The 12862-nt window shown below is 49.8% G+C and overlaps 1 protein-coding gene across 1 annotated transcript in view; it reads right to left on the minus strand.

Moving 5' to 3' along the window:
* The window catches only part of SLC13A4 (solute carrier family 13 member 4), a 39557-nt gene that overhangs the window by 24018 nt on the left and 2677 nt on the right, over window positions 1–12862 (minus strand). The window contains exon 2 of the mRNA XM_019808334.2: window positions 9290–9418. Coding sequence (XP_019663893.2) covers window positions 9290–9418 — 129 coding nt within the window. The remainder of the gene's footprint in view (window positions 1–9289; window positions 9419–12862) is intronic.

Consider the following 12862-nt stretch of genomic DNA (forward strand, 5'->3'; position numbering starts at 1 on the left):
TCGATCCCATAACGCCAGGATCACGCCCTGAGCGGAAGGCAGACGCTTAACCGCTGTGCCACCCAGGCGCCCCTGGTATCTTGATATCTCTTAACGCCTAGCACTGAGACGCGAAAGTAGACGCTCAGTCACATACAGAATTGTTCCCAAGAAGGGAGCCGTGACGGAAATTGAGAGAGAGATACAGAGAAGTTTAACTTCTAATTTAGAAACCCTCTTTAAAGTGGAAAAGCAACACTACTTCTCATTGCAGAAAAAATGAAAATTGCAGGAAACGTAAATATAGTAAAATAAGTGGTGTTGAAAATAAACACAATTTACATAATCATACTGTTAAACTTTGATTATCGAATTAACCAAAACCATGGTGTACCTATACTGGGAGGACTGGAGGCAGGAGAAGGGGGGCAGTGTAAGAGGACAAAATCCTCATCCGCTCAGTGCTATCGTGGTCACTTTCCCAGGGGACTGGCTGGCAACATGTTCATTTCTGCCTCTTTGGCACATATCGTAATAGGATACCAGTTTGTGATGGCCTTTTAGGAGCCCAGTGCCTAGAGGACAGGTGGCGCTACTTTCTCCGGATTCCCTTCAAGGGAAGGAGAGAGGAACCCACCTGCAGAGAGGGCCCTCGCCAGCCCAGGAGTTTGGCGTTTCGCATTCACTTTCTCAACAGTCTAGGAGGCAGGGACTGTGGGTACCTCACTTTGCAGGTGAGGAAACGGGCTCAGAGGGGGTAAGGTTAAGGAAGTCTTCAAGGTCACCGCGCGAGGGGCGGGGCGGGATAGCAATCCAGGTGCATTTAATCCAAAGCTACCACACAACGTTAACGCTCAGGACCTCAGGACCGGCCAACCGGAAACCATGCGTCTAACGCAACTCTAGGGGACTCTTCTTGGTCTCGCGCCAGCATGCGTAGGCACACATTTCTGGCTTCGTTCATAATCACAGTCCTGACACTGGCCAGTGCAATCCCCAGTCCCGGCTTTAGCGGGATCCTGGCTCTGGGCTGTTTTCAGACTTGGTGTTCCATAGGCTTAGGTCCATTCGCGTGCCCTCCCCGCCCCTTTGTAAGCAGGGTCATGCGCCTGGGCCATGCAGCCTGGCTGTAGTTTGTGATAAAGAGGAAGCACAGCCAAGTGGGGAAGAGTGAGTGCTCCAGAGTCAACCAGGACTCTGCTGTGTGACCCCAGGCAAGTTACTCAACCTCTCTCGGCTTCATTTAGGCATCTAAAATTTGAAGAAAAAAGTATGTGAGTCCCTACCTTTTGTAAAGCTGTTCTGAGGTGGACAACCGGGATTTTTGGCAGCTCTTCCTGTCACTCAGTGGTCCACACAAAGGCTGACCCGCTCTGAGGCCATTAGTACACAGAGAGCGCCCAGGCACAAAGCTGCCTTTCCACTTTTATAAATTAAAATTCTATCCGATGGCAGTGTTGCTAGCTGTCCAGCCCACTGGGTGTTTGTTTGTTTTATAATAAAACCTTGGTCATTGAGAACCCCTCAGGGAACACCAGGCTTCCAGGATTCTTGAGGGCTATTTTCACTGTTTTCTGACATGCGTTGCTTACTCCTGCTTGCTGTGGGCATTCCTTTCCCCACTACCTAATTTCTGAGCTCATAGTCTGAGTTGGGAAACTGAACAGCAAAGCTGGTTAGAATGATTTGCTGAGAGAAGTAGGGTCCCCAAACGAGCACTCCTTCCATGAGTAGAGTCCGCAGTGTCTGTGATGTTTGCAGTTTTATTCTTGCCTTTTCTGCTTTTCTGCTCTGCGGTTTTTCTCTGTTTGCCGGAGCCCTGAGCTGGGAGGTCAGAGGTGGTCCTGGACAGTGTTTTAGAAGAGATGTGCTCAAGGAGGCCACTTGGAAAGGCGGGGCAGAGAAGACCAATAGCATGGGCTCTGAGTACAGACGAGCTGGGTTTGAAGGGTTGCTCCCCTCCAGATGAGCTGCAGGCTCTTGGGCAGGCCACGAAACCCCCGTGGCCCCGTCATTCCTGTGTTTCTAGTGGCGAGAATCATGCCACACAGCTCATTTAATCCATCGTGGCATGGCCTCGAGTAAGATATGGCAGGCAGGGTCTTAGAACAGTGCCTGGCATACAGGAAGTGCTCAATAAATGTCCATATTATTAAAGAAGTAAAAAAAAAAAAAAGGAAAAAAACCTTCCAGATGACATTGAGGGTGATGCCGGGGAGGTCAGCATGACCGAAGGAGGGAGGAAGAGAAAGAAATGAAATAAGAAGGAGTAAGGTGGGCCTAAAAACCAAAGATTCCTCCAAATTTTCTCAGCGAAGTGGGAGCGCATTGCAAGAGCTTTCTGAGTCAGGCTCATGGAGAGGCCCAAGGACAGAAGGGCCGCTGGATGTGGTCCTTCACTAACTAGCTGATTGTTGGTGAATTGCAGGCAACATCCATTAGTGATGAGCTTTTAAAACCTTCCTTTCTTTGAAGGCGGAATTATTGATTGATCTCTGGATAGGTTAGGTTTTAAATGTTTAAAACAATTTTTATAAAGGTTGTGGCTCTGTTCCTAGACGTTGGAGAAGGAACTCTGGCCAGGAGGCTCAGCTCAGCGCTCTTCTCCGAGGATTGCGCATGGGCCTCCCTGGGGCCCTCCTGGTAGAGGCGGCCCCCAGGCCAGCCCCGCCCCCTGCCGCTGGCGCTAGTGCTGTGGTAGGCGCTTGCGCACTCACCATAGTGGACAATCCTCACAGCTCCCCTCGAGGTCCTTGTTTCTAGATCCTCCTTTTTCAGACAAGTAAAGGGCAGTTCGGAGAGATTATACAACTTGCTCAAGACTGGTTAGGGGGCGCCTGGGTGGCACAGCGGTTGGGCGTCTGCCTTCGGCTCAGGGCGTGATCCCGGCGTTATGGGATCGAGCCCCACATCAGGCTCTTCCGCTATGACCCTGCTTCTTCCTCTCCCACTCCCCCTGCTTGTGTTCCCTCTCTCTCTGGCTGTCTCTATCTCTGTTGAATGAATAAATAAATAAAATCTTTAAAAAAAAAAAAGAAAAAGACTGGTTAGTGCCAAAACTGGATTCAGACTCAGTTCTACCCTACTCCCATCTTGGATCCTGACCCTTTCCAGCTGCCATTCTACTTGCTTAGGGTGAGATGGCTGGAGGTGTGGTGGACCTGATGGTGTCCTGACTCGGACATCTGGCAGCTCTGGGTGGGGTTGGCCTCAGAAATGCAGACAGCGCTTTGCAGGTCAGCTGTGGGCACCTCTAGAAATGGTGGGAACGTGGCAAGCCCTCAGGAGACCAGCCGTGGCCTCTGGCAACGCACTTAGTTTGAGGCTCTTCTGGACATTGGAACAACTTCGCAGCGACATCCTCTAGACCCCAGGAGGGGACGCCTGGGTTGGCTTGCCCTCAGCACGGAGCTCAGCCCCCAGCCAGAGCCAGAGCCCAGGCCACTGCATTCTAGCCAGGGCCCCAGCAAGGCAGCCAAATCCGGTGCGCCTGACTCGAGGCCTTTCCCTGGGGAAAGGAATGCTGTTCCTGTGGGATAAGTCTCTGAGGGCTCCAGCACCCTCCTAATCACCTAATTGCACTCCCCAAGGCCAGAGCTTTGCAAATCACACTCCCTCAATTCAGGAGGCCTGCGGGAAGGGCCCAAACAGCCGGGGCTCTGGGCCTCCATGCCCCATTTGAGTAGGCCTTCCTCTTCCAACTGTTTTATGTATTGAGTCTCCCAAGATGTGGTTTACAGAAAAGGTTTTGTTGCTAAAAACATATCCTTTGCAAACCCTACCATAGAGAAGTCTAAAGCCGAGAGACTCAGAGGAGCGCTGACCTGGTCCGGGTGTCGGCTCAGCTCCCGGAGATGCTGAGTCATACAGCACCCCCAGTTTCTTCTCTGGCATCTTAGGAACTGCCCCCAGTGGAGGAAACAAAGGCAGGGGGCTGGGCTCTGAGTCCAGAAGCAAAGGGGCTGGCTCATATGTAGGGAATAGCTCTTATGCCAGAACCCTTAACTTGGCCTCAAGAGGCTGCAATATCTGTAAGTTCTTGGTCCCAGGCCCCACTCATGGCCTGGGTGTAGAGCTCAGCTCTGGGCCGCATCTGGATGGCTGTGGGTGATGAGTGGCTTGGGTTCAGGCAGGTGGCTGGGTCCTGATACTCAGCCTACCTCCCCACAGGCCTGCATGGAGGGGGGTCAGCCTCCGGGGTGAGCAGAGGCCAGAAAGGCAGAGCAGAGAGTGGTATAAACAAACAGAGAAAGTCAGGGTCTGGGTGATGGTCGGGAATCTGGCAGGTCAGAAAGATCAGGAACCAACAGGGAAGCAGATTCACGACATTGAACTCCAGTGTCATGGGGCTGCACAGGCCGTTTTGTTGTCACAGCTGGAGCTGCCCTGCTGCCTCTCCTGCCCTGGCAGGAGCTAGAATGCCAAGGAGACTTGCCAGGGGCCTGCAGTGCAGGGCCCGGAGAGAGCAGAGGGTGTGTGTGTGTGTGTGTGTGTGTGTGTGTGTGTGTGTGTGTGTGTTGGGCAGGGGAGAGAGAGAAAGCAGATGTCATCTCTGTTGCAGGTAGTTTCTGACCCTGGACACCCCGGAGACTATTCCCAAGCCCCATCATTCAAACCATGCCTTTTACTGCCCCGCAGAGCGCTCTCGCTCCCACCCTCCTAGAAGGACATCGATGATTTCCAAGGCAGATACAATGACAGTTGTGAGTCACAATGGAGGTAAAATAAAGAACAAACCCCAAGTCCAGGCCTGAGCTCTGTATACCAGCATAGGGAAGTAGTGACAGGATGCCAACAAGGTCAGAGGATCCCAAAGTCAAAGGGCCCTTTGCGTCCATCCCCTCTCCCAAGGCACGAAATCTATCTCTAATGTCCCTGACAGGGTCGCCTGGCCTGCATTCCCAGGAACAGGAATACCCAGACCCCCCATAGCAGCCCATTCCAGCATCTTCCCTCACATGGAGCAGGTCTCTCTTGCAGTGCTTGGACTCCGGTTCTGGTTTGACCCTCTGAGCCTCATGTGTTGAGATGCAGAGGCCAGAAATCATGTCCCTCTTGAGTCTTCTCTTGTTTCCCATGCGACTCACATTCTATATTTTGGACATCTTGGCTACCCACCACTGCACCACTACAGACTCACATTCTATATTTTGGACATCTTGGCTACCCACCACTGCATGGGCTCCTGATCTAGAATTTGATGCTCTGGACACAGACATTTATCAACTCAGTGGACTTCAGTATGTATTGGCCAGCGGTTAAAAGCACACATTCTGGGAGCACACACTCCTGGGTTCAAGTTCTGACTCCACCCCGTAGTAAGTTCCTTAACCTCTCTGAGCTTCCATTTCTGAACTCCTCTGTAAAGACAGAACAAATAACCGCTGTACAGAGGATTCAGTGACACGGGAGCATGTGAGGGACCTCCCAGAGTGCCTGGCGTATGGTAAATGCTCCAAATTTTGGCAGCCACGCTGGGCTGATGGATGATTCATGCCACATCTGTACTCAACTAAAAGCCAAGGTCTTTTCCATACACACTGTTAACATTTATCCCTAGTAAATGTCATTTTGTCAGTTCCAGGCCATTGTCTCATCCTGTCAGCATTGTTTCTGTCGTCATACAGTAGTGGCCCATCCAGCTTTGAGTCACGTGCAGATGCGGTAACATGCCTTTTGTGTTTCCCTTGGGCTCTCTCTCTGGTCCACTGCCAGTACGTTACTCAGGATTCTTTAGGTTCAGCTGTTTAGCCAGCACTCAGGCTACTCAACTGTGCCATCATCCAGCCCACACTGGCTCTTCTGAGTGAGAAATTTTTTTCCCCTGGGAATTGTGAAGGCTCCAAAGAAAAAGTTCATTTGTAGTCAACAACTTCTGTTTAAAAGGCTGGGGGAATTATAAGCCTTCTAGAAAGATGTCAATCAAAAACTGGTCAACAAAGTTTGGGCACTCGGTGGGGTAAATTTCATTTATCTAGAACATTCCCTTTTGGGGAATTGGGTGAATCTTCCACCATGCCAGAAAATGAGGCATTATGGCATGGGTTTTCTGGGTTTTCCAGTTTGGTTTGTGCCTTCTCTCTTTTAGAATAGAAACTTCTGAAGGTCAGGAGTCTATCATTTTGTATCTCTTCTCAGCAAGACAGAGAGAAGGAAGTCTAAGCTTTGCACACAACAGACTCTTAACACCTGCTGACCATCAAGTCATCACCATAAAAATTAACCATTTGTATGCATACATCCAAGTTGCCAGTGGGAAACTCAGGAGGGCAGAGATTCTGTGTTTCATTTTTGTCACCTTCAGGGTACCTATAATGCCCCATATGGCCCATGGTAGAAATATTTTTCCGGATGTTGAATGAGTACCACAAGGGACAAAAGCCACGGTTCAAGAGTCATACTGATCCTACCCACACGCCTTCCTCGGGTGGAGAGCACGCTATCGCACACCATCCAGAAACCACGCAACCAAGAACTCTTCACTGAGGGCCAGTGCAAGGATCCAGGCCATAGACACCACAAATCCTAGGGACTGCGAATCTTTTTGGAGAGAGGACATGTCTACAGAAAGTTTATGTCAGGTGTATCTGATGTACCACCTGAAGGCTAAAGACATCAGATCGCCTCAAGGGAAGGGAGCAACACTTTTAGCTGAGCCTTTTGGAAAGGCTTCACTGTAGAGGGTAATTGGGCAGGACTTTAAAGGTTGGAGGGAATTGGAGAGAACTTTGAGTCAAGGCAAGGCTAGGCAAGCGCAAGGTGGGTTTGGGGAATGACACGCAGATGATTTGTCTGCAGAAGGGGCTCCTGCAGACCCCCAGCCTGCCTTTTCCTGGGGAGACATGGCACATGCTGGTGTAGGGGTGTGGCTGCTGGTGGTGCGTCTGCAAATCTGAGTGGCTCGCAAAGGGTCATGAGCCATGTCCTATGCTTATTGGCATTTTCCTCTGATCTGAGTTGAAAAAGCTAGCTGAACAGACTCTCTTTGGCTGACACTGCTTCCTATAGCCCAGCTGTTAAATATCATTGCCAGCCACCGCTCCTTCATCAGAAAGATGGGGTAGGATTTTTCACTTCAAATGATAAGACCTGCCCTCTGGCTTCTCTAGTGCTTTCCATCTCCAGCCCCAGCAATAACAATGCCTAACCCTTCACCAGACAGTCTTCCTTTTCTCCTCACAAAGTCATGGTATCCCCACAAACCACTGACTCAATAGATGTCCTTATAGGTCTGGCATACCTGGCTGTGCAGAGGGGCGGGCCCTTGGATGAATGGTTGCCTAGCAACATCTCTACCGTGCTGAGGCGCTGATTGGGTCACCCCTCTGGAGGATTTCTGCAGCAGGCAGCCCTTGGAGAAATAGGGACATCATCTATTTCAAGGCTAAGGTATGCTGTCGGCTTTGGGGCTGCCAGTAGTGAAATACAAAGGTAGAAACCTTTTAATTAATAGTTAGGTCACTTTAAATGTTAGTTAAGATTCAATGCTTTCTATCACATCATTTTTTTCCTCTGCCCTCTATTTTCACCCCCTGACTCATGGGCTCCTGATTTCTCACTTCTAAAGAGAAACGTGCAGAATAAGTTTAAATGCTTTTCTCAAGAAAAGCCGTGTTTAAGGCTGGTGGTTCCTCTAGGCAGGCACACAGACTAAACTGCCTATTCTTATTTTCACAAAAGAAGGGGACACTTTGGAGCAACTGCCTGGTGATTCAGGTCACAGGCTGGCTTTTATGAAGGTCTCCAGGATATTGGTGTTGTACCTATCTTGGGAATAAAAGCACTGCTGATGGCTTGGGGGGTCCCATCCTTTTTGGAGCGGCTAAGGCTACTACAGCTACTCATTGCTACCAGCCCTCCCATCCCAAAGCAAAAACAATACAGAGTAAAACGACAGCAACCAAAAACACAACGAAACTCAAAAACTCAAATACCCCAAACACAAACAAACAAACAAATTGGCTAGTTGAGTCCATCTGGTAGAATAGGAAGCAAGAATATAGACTTCGAAATCTAATTGATATGAGTTTGAATCCAGTTCGGCTACTTCCTCCCTTGTGGTAGGTAAATAGATTTTGAGTGAGTTTCTTAACTCTCTGAGCCTCTTTACTCATCCGTAGAATGGAAATACTAACACCCACCTTGTAGAGATCTCAGGGGTAACACATAACTAATATAGTACTTCCGGGAGAGTGCCTGATTCCTAGTAGGCCTGCAAACATCAGTTCCCTTTCGTCTTTCATCTGTGCCTCTGTCCTTAGTCTCTACCGTTTGATCTTTATCAGAAACTCTAAGCAGAGACCAGGGGCTATAACGAGAGTCTAAATAGAACCAGGTGTTAATGAATGAGGACCATCTTTCATCTTGCTTCCGGGTTCTGGTTGTGTTTTCCTTCTTTCCCTTTTGTGGTAGGGTTAAATGTTTGCCCTGAAGTCTGACCACAGCCTGGGCTTGATATTGACAATTTCTGGTTGAGCTTTTAAGAATGCCATAGACAGAGAGAGTGGACAGAGAGGGCAGGTTCTAGGTAAACAGCAGTCAAGGAAAGAATATGCAGTAATCTTGACTTGGGGGAGAAGGAATAGAGTTTTTTGTGTTTTTTTAAGGGGAAGTGGATGAAAACATTGTTAGGACTCAGGAAAACGTGGTAGGTCTTTCTGTCAGCAAACATTTATTGAGCACCTACTGTATATGGGCTCAGGTTTATTTTTTTTTATTTTTTATTTTTTAAAGATTTTATTTATTTGACAGAGATAGAGACAGCCAGCGAGAGAGGGAACACAAGCAGGGGGAGTGGGAGAGGAAGAAGCAGGCTCATAGTAGAGGAGCCTGATGTGGGGCTCGATCCCATAACGCCGGGATCACGCCCTGAGCCGAAGGCAGACGCTTAACCGCGGTGCCACCCAGGCGCCCCTGGGCTCAGGTTTATAATGAGATTGCAAAGACCTGGGAAACTGCATTCCTACCTTTGATTATTGCCTTATAGTTTAAGCAGGCATACAAAAGACTGAGAAAGGTCAACAAGCATGCTAACCACCCAGTTCCTAGAGGGTTTCAGATGGAAGGAGCAATTGGATGTGATCAGTCAAGTAAGGCTTCCTGAAAGAGGCAGTTTGAGGGAGATGAAAGTTATGGGAAAGGAACTCAGGGTCTGGAAAAGCAGGTGCAAAGGCTTAGTGCTAAGAGGTTGTTCTGGAGGGTGAAGAAAGCGCCCCCCCTCAAGTGCTTTGTGATTCTCCCTTCACCTTGAGCCCTCTTTCACTGGCCCAGCAGGGTCCCCAGCAGGGATCTGGGCCACAAATGGTCTAACCTCGCTGGATCGGAGGACTCCGAAGAATGGGTACAGGAAGGCAGGCACCAGGGCTGCAGCTCCCAGAGGCACGGCCTCGGACACCCAGTACACAGCAGTCACGATCAACACGTAAGCACACGCAGCCTCCTGGAAGGGGAGGAAAGTGGGCGATTAGTCACAGGGACAGCCCTGGCCATGGAGAATCCAAATGAGACCCGGGGCGGAGGCCGTAGGCACCCAGACTCAAACATGGGCCCCAGGACACAGCCCGGGGAGGGGCAGAGCTGGCCTTGGTGGGGCGGGGGAGGGGGCTGCTGTGGATCCGTGGCGGGCCCGTACTTGGGTATGTGCAGTAATGGCTGCTCCCTGGGTGGGCCGGCGCCTGGCACATGGTCTGCAGCAGGGAAGCCACCAGGCTCAGGAGATCCCAGCTCCGCTTGAAACTGAGCTGAATGGGGACTGAAATGAACTCAGTGTCCAGACCCAAGATCATAGTCTCTAAAGATGGAGTTCACAGCTTTGACAGGCAGCAGAGTATTTTGGTGTGAAGTTGATTGGACGCTAGGTGTTCTTGGGGTCGCTGAAAGTTAGGATCCCTTTGTGTAAGTCACGTGTGAGCTCTGAGATCGGCCCATTTTGGGTCTGGAGAATTCCATGCTGGGGGGTGGGGCTGTCGTGGGCATTAAGAAGTTTAGCAGCATCCCTGGCCTCTACCCACTAGATGTCAGTAGCACCTCCCAATTGTGACAGCCACAAATGTCTTTAGACATTGCTAAATGTCCCTTGGGGGGATATTTGTCCCTGGTTGAGAACCCGTGTCCTTACCAGTGTCTGGTTCTTACTGCTCTGGGACTTCATTCCCCGTGCTTGATGCACATGGAAACATCCCTCTGATAAAGGAAATAAAAGTACCATCTACCTACAAGGGAAGGCCTGGAAATTTACAGAGTTTTCCCCAACGCCCTCTACTTTGCTGGCTGTACAACTTTGGGGTGCACAGAATAAAAAAGCACAACACTGTTACCAACAACCAGCCCTCCTTAACCTCAGCCTCTAGTAATGCTGGTTGCTCGGAACCGTGCTGCTTAATGGCACTGAGAAAGGTCACTGGCTTACTCTCAGGAGGGGTCACTGTCCGAAGGCCTTAACCATGGTCTTGGAGGGCCACTGTACAGAAGGTCCAAGCAGGCTCTGGGTTCCTCAATTTATACACACTTCTAAACCATCTGGGCTCAGGTCTGACCTGCCCTGAGGCTGGCTGGTGATCAAGGAGCCTGACAAATCTTGTTGTTTATCTCTCCCTTGGGTTCAGAACAAGCGTCCTCAAACTCTTGCACAAAAGTTACAAAAGGTCGCCTTGATCAGTGAGGGGCGTCAGGAGTGATTAACCCGGCTTGGCTGGATGGGACCTTGCTCCCTCCTGATATGCATGGATTACCGCCTTGGGGTTTGAGAAACGGGAACAGCGCCCAACAATTGTTGACTGTAGCTCCCACTGAGATTTCCTCTGGGGCCAAAAGATCAGAGAGAAGTTAAAACTTTTGGAAGTTGCTGATAAGACAACAGAATCAGTAAGGGGGAGAAAAAAAGACTCCGCTGGAAAAGAATGCAATTTAGAGAAATACCCCCCCCTTCGTTGCAGAAATAAAACTTCTTAAAGAAGTTCAAAGCCTTGAGCCCCTTTGAGCCCACTTATTCCTATCTCATTCCTGGGAAACAGAATGGCACGTCTTAACTCCAGCTGAAGATAAAGGGGACAGGATATCTGTCCCTCCCTGAGAGCCCTTATTCCTTCCTGAGAACCTTTAGTCTTTCTTGTCATTACAGGGCCGCAAATTAAGGTTAAGGGAGAGTAGAAGGGGAGACTGAGAGAAAGAATGAGAGAGAGAGAGAGAATAAACTTTCTTCCAGGTACCACCTTAGTTTGACTTAGGAGGACGTGGGTAAGCCAAGGTACACTTTTTGATGGTGATTATTGTTAATGAATTAGAATAGGTTGGCTTGGATGAAGTCAGCAAGCCACCTTCATCCAGAATTAAGAACAGGATAAACCACCATCATCATTTTTACCTGGACTTTCCTTAGAGCACAAGAATGGCCAAGAGACCTCCTCCAGAGGCCCTTTCCATATTTCTCACCCCATTCACCCACGGAATTTACGTGAACTTCCTTTTGCTCCTTCTCTACCTTCTCAAAATTCAATGGGTAAGCTTATATTTAGATAACCCCCCAAAATCTTTGTGAGGTTTGATTCCAGGAATCCTGGGGCCCCACAGCTGGCCAGTGTCTGGCAGGCGGGCTCAGTTAACGTTAGTTGAACTGAATTGGGTTCCTCTGCTGGCTATCAGGTTTCTCTTATCTATCTATTGGAGAGAATATTCTGGAAACCCTCGACCCCTTATCACTGCCACTAGTCAGCAGGTGTGTAGGGGCTGATGAATATTCAGGCAGAGCCTTTAAAGGATAGTACTGTCAGTTCTTTTTGGCTTCTGTTTACAAATAAAGGAGGAAGCTCAAAAGTGGCATTTCCCCATAGGGGCTGGTTCCTGACTCTGTACCAACTGACGTGTGCACCTGTTCCTTTCCCGTGCTGTCCCGTCACCTCAGTGATGTCCCATTCAAACTTCCCTGGAAGTTTGAGGTCTGTTTATTTGCTGTCATAAATGACTGTGAGTCCTTTCTGAAATTTAGTTTGGGGCTTGGGTGTAACCTTTATCCTGCCAGGGACACTGAGGCAGGCCTCAGTTATGGACAAGCCCCTCTTGTACCCTCCTCTTCCGTAACATGGGAGACCAAGTCTGGGCCCCTGGTGTTAGAGAGCTGAGCAGGAAAAAGGGAAGGTCATTCTGATCCCTCCTAGAATGTAGCTGTAGCTTATCTTTTCCAAGAACCATCAGAACAGTAGGCCCGGAACTCCTGGCCAGGTCCCTTCCCTCAGCTCTGGCCCAGGGCAACCAGGTCCGTTTAGGAATCTTAAGGATTAAATATCAGAACCTAAAAGTTTGACGCTCGGGAGCAAGAACGGGTGAGAGACGTTCTATGTGTTAGTTTGTGCTTCCCGTGGGCGCTGCTGACCTCAAGGTCACTTTATGTCATTGTAGGAGAAGAGCAGTGCTCTCGTTGACATGGTGACACATGCAGGGCATCCTGGGTAAGTGGCAAGCAAGCCGCGTGCAGCTCTGAGGGCACTGGCCATGCCGGGCTCCATCTAGCTGTCCCCGGGGCTATGGGATCACAATAGCCGCCCAGGGGCACCGACTGCGGAAGCTCTGAGGTGGTGTTAGGTCTACTGTCTTAAAAGGCAATTGTTCCGTTTTTGTTTTTGTTTTTGTTTTTTTGTTTATTTATTTGACAGAGAGAGACAGCCAGTGAGAGAGGGAACACAAGCAGGGGGAGTGGGAGAGGAAGAAGCAGGCTCCCGGTGGAAGAGCCCAACGTGGGGCTCGATCCCAGAACTCCAGGATCACGCCCTGAGCCAAAGGCAGACGCTTAAGGACTAAGCCACCCAGGCGCCCCTAAAAGGCACTTGTTCTTAACGGGGGCGATTTTCCCTGCCCCTCCTCCCACCCCAGGCCCAGGGGGTATTGGGTA

This window comes from Ailuropoda melanoleuca, chromosome 1, assembly GCF_002007445.2.
Source record: "Ailuropoda melanoleuca isolate Jingjing chromosome 1, ASM200744v2, whole genome shotgun sequence".
NCBI classification, from domain to species: domain Eukaryota; kingdom Metazoa; phylum Chordata; class Mammalia; order Carnivora; family Ursidae; genus Ailuropoda; species Ailuropoda melanoleuca.